The sequence below is a fragment of the Morone saxatilis genome, unplaced genomic scaffold, assembly GCF_004916995.1.
Source record: "Morone saxatilis isolate NCDOM2014 unplaced genomic scaffold, NCSU_SB_2.0 Contig10, whole genome shotgun sequence".
Classification (NCBI taxonomy): Eukaryota; Metazoa; Chordata; class Actinopteri; family Moronidae; genus Morone; species Morone saxatilis.
Window position 1 is genome coordinate 14,920,811 of NW_023339652.1, and position 8,473 is coordinate 14,929,283.

The window sequence follows — 8,473 nt, forward strand, 5'->3', positions numbered from 1 at the left end:
TGTGTGTGTGTGTCAGTGTGTCAGCAGCGGGAGGTTAAAATAACTAACTCCTGCATACTTTTTAACCATAACGTTATAATAAAGTTGGCTAACGAATATGTGCTGACTTCTGCGTCCGACATGAGTTGTGGTAAAGGACGGTAACACTAAACTGTGACCCACAAACGTTAAAGTTGATCATTTTTAAAGCCATAAAATAACTCATTTGTTGTTTTCCTGATCCGCTCTGTTCTCGACGGGGTGCACACACATTTGGCCTACAATGGGACTCTAAACCACCTTCTTAAAATGTTTGAAGATAAATTGTGTTGAGTAAAAATGATACTGGCATGTTTGTTTAACCCTAGCACTTTAAAGACGGATCACTGTACATATCATTGTAGATAGGGAAACTAAAGAGTGGCTACGGTTGCGAGAGGACAATACCAATACACTAGTTTGTGTTGTGCTGACATGGCTGTCAATGTTGTGTGGTTTCCTAGGGAAGGTCAAAAGGAGGCACCTGAATGCAGCAGAGTGCGATGAACTGGGACAAAGTACAGAGGGTAGTGATGCCCTGACCCACCCCCACACTGTCCACCATGGGCAGAGCAACCCCTACCGGGGGCTTTACCCCAGGACACCCACCAAGCGACGGAAGTGTGGTAATCTGCTTTAAACCTTCTGTTACAAACTTTTTTTTTTGAGTGCACTCAAAGTAACACTGAACACAGACAGGACAACATCTGTGCATGAAAATATGTAGTTACTCTTTTGTCCAGTGGAAGTTCTCACTAGCCCGTGTTTCATCAAATTTATGTCGGACTCTGAATCTTCTCTCTCCCTCTTCATACCATCAGCATCTGCCACAGGAAGCCCTGCAGGGCAACAGAAGGGCATCAACCACTTCTTCTCTGTGACGGGAGTCATCAGCTCCAGTCCGCACAAATCCCCCCGGCCCTGTTCTTCCACACGCACAGATGGACTCAATGGAGAGCGTAGCACGAGCCTTTCTAACAGGACGCTTTTTCCCAAAAAAGAGCCGGCGGCTGTGGACGAGGAGGAGGAGGACGATGTCGACCTATTAGCTGCTGCAATGGCACAAGAACTTGAAGAGGAGGAGGTTGACGATGTGAGCATGTTAGCGGCAGAGATGCTGACGGAGCCTGTGGCGAAGCAGCATGAGGTGGTGGATTATCTGGAGGGAATGACAGCAGAGATGTTTGGAGACGATGAGTTTGAAGAGCAGGTGGAGGCCCTCCCTGACGCCCACTATGGGCTCCTGGGCAGCAGCAAGGTCCTGCTGAAGCCTCAGGGCTGCATAGATGACCTTCCAGAGGAGGTGCTGAGGCAGGTACTGTGCCTCCTACCTGCCCAGGACCTCTACCGTAATGTCAGCCTTGTGTGCCATCGCTGGAGGAACATCGTCCAGGACACCAAGGTTAAACAAAACCACAGCTTTGTATGATATTGTACTGTATATGCGCAGCAGGGTGTGGGGCCTAATGTTGAATTTTATTATCCTCTTGCACATGGACTTCACCGTTACGGTCAGTTCTTAATAAACGAAGCTCCTCAAATAACATAGTTGCCATGTTTGTGTTCCATTGTGCAGTTTGTTCCCTTCAAGAAACAGTACTACCGCTACATGATGAGGGAGAAGGATACAGTGTTGGAGATCTTCAACATCCTGAGGGAGAGTCATATAAAGGGTCAAATGCAGCACAGCATACGGCAGCTTGTTGTGTAAGTATGGACATTTCTCTAACAACATATAGAGGCTGTCTAATGTTTGTATTAGAGATTCACTATCTCACCATCACCGTATTTGTCTGTTTGTTGCTGTGGCTGATACAAAAACATTCATCTTACAAATGTGAAGGGTGTAAAATATATGTTTATACTTTTTCAAATACAACACCAATGTGTAGAGAGCCTTCACCATCCTTAGAATAAAGAAAGCATATTTTTATAGTAACTGTTTATAATACTCATTAAGCAAAAAAAAAGTAGACTAAATAATACATGATCTCCTTATTGAGATGTATACGTTACAAATTCCATTTGAATAATTGAACGTACTCTTGGACTCTTCAGTGTTTACGTAAAGCCCTGAAGTTTAGAAAGGGTGTAAACTGTGGGGTCATCCTCCTCTTGCTGCTGATGTGAACACTCACTGCAGACAGGCACTCCTGGTTGGTCTCAGTCTCATAGACTCCTCAACCCTTCCATACAATTAGCATTTTCAGCTTGTTCATCACAGTTTTCTATTAGCGTGTCAAGCTCCTCTGACTGTAAATTATACCGACTGTGGATGAAGAGGAGGCTGGGAGTTGACTGCACGGAGAACGGTCAAAAACATCCCTTTTTTTGTGTGTGCCAATTACAGATAAATGCCAAAGAGACATTAAAACCTCCAAAGCAGAAGGCCAGACTTCGGTAACCAGTTCTAACCACATAAAGCTGCTCAGTAGTTTGATCAAATGTAAAGCTGTGACAACTCAAGTGATTTTGCGGTTAGATCCCTGGCGGGAGGAGCCAATCTTCTGATTAGTGGACAACCTGCTCTACCTCCTGAGCCACAGCTACCCCTTAAAGCTTACAGCGCCTAGTATTCCCAGTGAAAGTATGTGATGGCTTTAAATGTTCACTGTGGTAATTATCTTGTCTGTGTTTGTTTTGGTCAGTTTAATGGCCCAGCATAAGGTCGGAGAGCGGGCGAGGACAGAGGACGTTTTGAAGTGTGTTAAGAAACATCGGCTTTTCCCTCAAGCCGACGCCTCTGTGAAATTACGTATTCCTGTCATTCAGAAGTGCTTTAACCTGGGCATGGAGGTATGACTCAAATACACAAAGGCCCCCTGGTAACACCATGGAGAAAATGGTCACTATGGAATGTAACGGAAAGTTTTCATACCATTCATGTCCGTTCTCCAGGGTCCCAACCCGTACGCTGCAATGGCTGTCATACTGATCCTAAGCGAGAGCGTTGATGACGTGCAGGCCTTGGTGTCTCTGCTCACCGGCTGCATGTCACACACCGCCATCACAGAGTACCTCAGCCACATGGCCACGATGTTACTCGCCTTAGAGAGGAGCAACATCCGGATTAGTAACAGGTCAGAGCTGCAAGTGTCAGCCCCTTAAATTGCTACATTATTCTCGTAAGCCTCCCTGAAATTCTTTTCCATTCGCTCTCTCCAGGTTGCATTACAACATCTACTACGTACTTCACCTAATGGAGAATGGCCCCTTTTGTGTCAGCTCCGGTCAGAGCAGGTGAGGACCAAAGAGAAATGAGTACAGCTTGCTTTGTTTATCACTCTTAATTTCTAGCAGTCATTGTGTGTGTTCGTGTATGTTTCTGCTAGTCAGCCTCAGATTCATCTCACACGTGAACAGCAGCAGATTCTCAGCCACAACATCCAGCCAGACCAGGTGGTCAAAATTGTGGCATTTGCAGGTACAGTAAAAGACTAAGTAAAAGGAAATCCCAAATGTCAGTGTAAGTTTTTCATTATTATCATTATTTATCTCAGCTCAGACCCACAGCATTAACATTTGAATGTAAAAAACACAGAATTACAGTTTCAGCCCTCTGCAGTAGCCCTCCACCACATGCAGTGGATGTGTGTCATAGTAATTCTAGTTTAAATGTGAAGTGTCTGACACACCACCAGGGGCCATTCTTTCTCTAGATATTTCTTTTCAAGAGGGTTTATACATTCTTGGTAATGACAAGTTTGTATGGGTTGCATGTCAGCTCTGAAGTTGAAATGAAGAAAATGTTTAGTAATAAAATGTGAGTTTGCGGAGTTTCTTTTAAAACTCTTCTCAGTCCTCCGTCATTGCATGTTACAATTTAAAAAAAAGGAAAAAAAAGTGTTTTTAATTTTGAAACTTGTAGGCAGCCTGTACATTTTAAAGGTCAATAATCAGTTTTATCAGTGTTGCCATGTATGCCGGCCTTACAGATCAGGGCTCATAGTGTCATAACTGAAAGGTCCGTACTGTGTGACACAGGTACAGGCAAGACGACCACGTTGGTGAAGTACGCCGAGCAGCGGCCACACCTCCGCTTCCTGTATGTGGCCTTCAACAAGTCAGTGGCCAGCGAGGCGCAGCGCCGCTTCCCCAGCAACGTGGACTGCAAGACTGTCCACTCATTGGCCTTCAGCGACGTTGGGAGGAGGTGAGAACCTAATGGGGGTTTTCTATTAGCATTTTGGGCAGACAGGGGAAAACCGTGATGTGGAGATTTCCATTACCGCTTTTAACGTGACAAGAGCGTAGCAAGACCTCAGCCTTGGTACACGGTGCCTGCTCTACCAGGACGGCTATCTGGGCCCCCCGAATCAATTGGATATTATATCAACTCATTATTCAGGGTTGGACTCGGAAAGTGATAACTAGACAATTTAAACTTGAAACTGACACTAATTAAAATGCATTAATGATGTAAGTAAAATTGTTTTCACAATTACATAACATAGTTAACATAACTGAACTGAAGTCATTTTCCATTACGTATAATATACCACATTGCTGACTCAGTCGATAGCCATTATAACTGAATCAGTTAGCTAGAAGACATTTCAGACGTGAGTCAAAACCCTGGAAAAAGGAGACTCATTATTCAAGTGAGTTTAAAGATTTTATCATTGACGTGTGATAGCACACAAAAGTTTAACCTAATTTGAGTCACTGTTGACAGTGGTGGCATTCAGCCATTTCTCTGGCTTTTCTCTCTCACTTACTATGTATTTATCCGAGGTGAGTCCTCAAATATTATGCATATTCTAATAATCAATCACATCCATACAACAGCCTGACACACACATTTTGTGGACATATGCCTCTCCCTAGCCCAGAACATCATGTCTGAAAGTCTTTCCCATGCCCTGTGTTTGTAGAATATTGTTTTGTGCTGTTTTTCCATTTTAAAACCACATCCCTTATTGCTTTTCTGTCGTCTCCCCCGTGGCAGCTACCAAATTCATAAGAAGCTAACCTTCAACCTGAGCCCATTCACCCTCAACTCTGTTCTGCCCGAAGGCCGCGGTGGCTTTGTCAAAGCCAAACTGGTGGCCACAACTCTCGAGGCTTTCATGGCTTCAGCAGACGAGACTATTACTACCAGCCATGTCCCCAGCATCCACATAACCAAGAAGGACCGCCAGAAGCATATATGCGAAAGTGAAAAACCGGTACGAACACAGTAATGTATACAGGTGACACACTGCATACCTTCAGTGTGTATAAATAATAAAAGCATGAGCACTGCAAAGTCATCTAAAATGGATGTCTTTTTTTGGGGGGGGGAATCCTAGTTTTTTGTCCATGATGCACAGACCATCTGGAACAAAATGAAGGATCTCAATGAGACAAAACAACAGGCCTACTACATGACCCACGACGGTACGTCAGCAGTGACTGAATGAGTCATTCTTGTATTAAAAGCAATGCTGCACAGGTGGTCAACGGAACGTTTCATTCCCAGGTTACCTGAAGCTATGGCAACTCCAAATCCCGAAGCCCCAGTTGTCGGACCAATACGACGTCCTCTTCATCGATGAAGCCCAGGACTGCACTCCTGGTAAGGATGATGTAACTGTAACACAGTCCTCAAGGAGAGTGGAAAAGTACAATTGTGATCATTTTGCTTAACTTTGTGATGGCGTCTTCTATCCTTCCCTCCCTCCCAGCCATCATGGATGTGCTTCTGTCTCAGCAATGTGGGAAAATCCTGGTTGGGGATCCTCATCAGCAGATCTACACCTTCAGAGGAGCTGTCAATGCCCTCAACATCGTGGACCACACACACATTTTCTACCTGACACAGGTATATGCAAATACACACTCAAATAGAGGCAACGATTGCACAGAAGCAGTTAATTTTTTTTATCCAGTGGAATAAGATTTATGCTGTGCCTCCTTTCAAATCCAAGTAGGCTTTTAGTAGCAATTACGAAATTCATGGCTTCTGGGAATGCTCAACAATATCACTCCAACAAATATATTTTTCAAAAGCAATACGTAATTCATCACAGCTCTGTACACATTAGACATTTTGCTTGTTTTATTGCAGCACTGTTGCTTCACATCACAGGAACCATGAATAATACATAGCACAACTACTACTGTTAAATAGAAGTAATAATCACAGCAACAATTAGATTCAGGATTAGGGTGATCTACATTTAATCCACAACACCACCTTTTTCTGCCCATGGAGTGAGATGAAAAATGTTGAGGCAAGCCATAAATTAGTCGGACTAGAATGTACATACACCAAAATGTAAATAATGGGGCCAGGCTCAAGTATAGCTAACTCGCTTCCTGCTTATAAGACCCATTATTGGAACTGTGTGGCCAAAACTCAAACCATTTTCATCCCACGTAGAAAAAAGAAAAGGAAAAAGTGTGTGGAACTATACATGCCATCTACAAACTCTCAGCAGTTCGGTGAAAAAGGAACTCTGTCTTTTCCAGAGCTTTCGGTTCGGTGCTGAGATCAGCTATGTGGGTGCCACAATCCTCAAAGTGTGCAAGAGTGTGCAGAAGATTCTAGTGGGAGGAAAGCAAAAAGGTAAATACCACAACTGTTTCTTTTTCATATGTTGTCTGCTTAGAGATACACGTACGGTTCTTCAAAATACACATGGTGTCAAGCCTTAGAAGTTGATTGTATTGTATTGTCCATTGTATAGGCGGCGTGTGTGACGAGACCGCAGACAATTTTAGAGCAGCTATGAGGACAGGTGTCAGTCAGTGTCGGGGGAAGACGGCCATCTTGTCGAGATGCAATCTCAGTGTGTTCAGCGAGGCTGTCCGGCTCACTGACGCCAACCTGCACTGCCGGATCCACTTCATAGGAGTGAGTGTGTGTATATAGAATATATTTAATAAGAGGTGCTTCCTTTTATTGTCCAATGGATTTCCACCCTGATATGAAGTTTTAGAATAAAAAGTCACAATTAGAATTTACAATGAGGCATTGGCAAAAGTAAATAACATTAATTATTATAACGTGAAGCATTTAAAAGTCTTCCTTTTAATTCAGGGTGTCCAAAGTATCGGTCTGAAAAAGATCCTGGACGTCTGGCACCTGATGCAAAGGACAGAAGAGGAAACCAAAGGGTCGGGCCGACTAACAAAATGTGAGATTCATACAAATGCACACATATTTACCCTGTGTGTTATTTCCTTAAAACGTAAGCCTTTAACATAATGTTGAATTTGCTCTCCGTTCAGTCATCAGGGACCCTTTTATTCGCTTGTTTGCTAAGAGAAATCCAAACCCCTTCTCGGCTCTAAAGAATTACGTCTCACAGACGGAGGACAAGGAGCTGGATGTCAAACTCAGCATTGTTGAAAGATACGGAAAGCGCATCCCCGAACTGGTGACACGCCTGGAAAACTGCTTTGAATGTGACTTTAACAAAGCAGGTATGCAAGACATTCTTAAACTGATTGCATAAATGTACCAAAATATTTGTCTTACAAAGGAACACGTTAAAATATTACCTCCCATATAAAATATTACCTCCCATATAGCACAGATTTGACAAACATAAAGGAAAGATGAAATAAATGAACATCATTTAGAATCAACTTTTTAAAGTAATAGTGTTACTTTGTGAATATACCATTTGCTAATGTGTGTCGAGTATGCTGTTATCAGTGAAAGAAAGAAGCAAAAAGAAGCAAATGACACTGAAAAAAGGAAGCTAATGGATGGCTTTAAAAGTTATGATTGTACGACGTCCAAACACTCATGTCTAGGACAATGAATCACCGTCTTTAAAGTATGAATCACTTCAGATCACTTACAGCCAGCTCATATTACACAATATTATACAATTTAAGTAACTATGTTTTCCCAGGAACAGGAACGTTTCTTCAGATTCATGCATTCATGTTTTTGAAATTGTAGTTCCTAGTGTGGAATAATTTGGCTTTCCACTATATAATGTTCTCGACTCAGTCGTAGGTTGTTACTGATGTTTGCTGTTTTATTCCAGACTTCATAGTGGGGACAGTCCACAAGGCTAAAGGTTTGGAGTTTGACACTGTGATGGTCTGTGATGACTTTACCAAGGTTCCCGCTTCAAGTCACAACCTGCGCTACAATCCTGACTTCCGTTTCGGTGTGTTTCTTCGGACAAACCTATCTTTCCTTTTTTACACATCATTTTACTTTGTAGCTTTTTGCTAGGCACTCTTCTCCCATCCTATACCGGAGGAACCGTATTCTGTGTCCGACTGCTCATTGCCTGCTGTTTGTTGGTAGTTATCTTTGAAAGCAGTCTAAAGTGATAAATATTTGAATACTCCTCTTCCTTGCTCAGACAAGATTCCTGACGATGAGTGGAACCTGCTGTACGTGGCGGTGACTCGTGCCAAGACCTCACTGATCATCACCAAGACCATCAGTCGCATCCTCACAATGGCTGGGGTAAGACATAATCGCACAGCCCCCCCCCCCCCCCCC

General features: G+C 43.1%; 1 protein-coding gene across 1 annotated transcript in view; it reads left to right on the plus strand.

Moving 5' to 3' along the window:
* fbxo18 (F-box DNA helicase 1) overlaps nt 1-8,473 on the plus strand; it is an 11,715-nt gene that overhangs the window by 434 nt on the left and 2,808 nt on the right. Inside the window, exons 2-19 of the mRNA XM_035675677.1 lie at nt 483-644; nt 840-1,420; nt 1,595-1,725; nt 2,667-2,814; nt 2,917-3,098; nt 3,184-3,258; nt 3,351-3,442; nt 4,003-4,171; nt 4,967-5,186; nt 5,310-5,397; nt 5,480-5,575; nt 5,685-5,821; nt 6,472-6,568; nt 6,690-6,856; nt 7,043-7,139; nt 7,234-7,428; nt 8,004-8,129; nt 8,331-8,437. Of these exons, the coding sequence (XP_035531570.1) occupies nt 483-644; nt 840-1,420; nt 1,595-1,725; nt 2,667-2,814; nt 2,917-3,098; nt 3,184-3,258; nt 3,351-3,442; nt 4,003-4,171; nt 4,967-5,186; nt 5,310-5,397; nt 5,480-5,575; nt 5,685-5,821; nt 6,472-6,568; nt 6,690-6,856; nt 7,043-7,139; nt 7,234-7,428; nt 8,004-8,129; nt 8,331-8,437 (2,870 nt within the window). The remainder of the gene's footprint in view (nt 1-482; nt 645-839; nt 1,421-1,594; nt 1,726-2,666; nt 2,815-2,916; nt 3,099-3,183; nt 3,259-3,350; nt 3,443-4,002; nt 4,172-4,966; nt 5,187-5,309; nt 5,398-5,479; nt 5,576-5,684; nt 5,822-6,471; nt 6,569-6,689; nt 6,857-7,042; nt 7,140-7,233; nt 7,429-8,003; nt 8,130-8,330; nt 8,438-8,473) is intronic.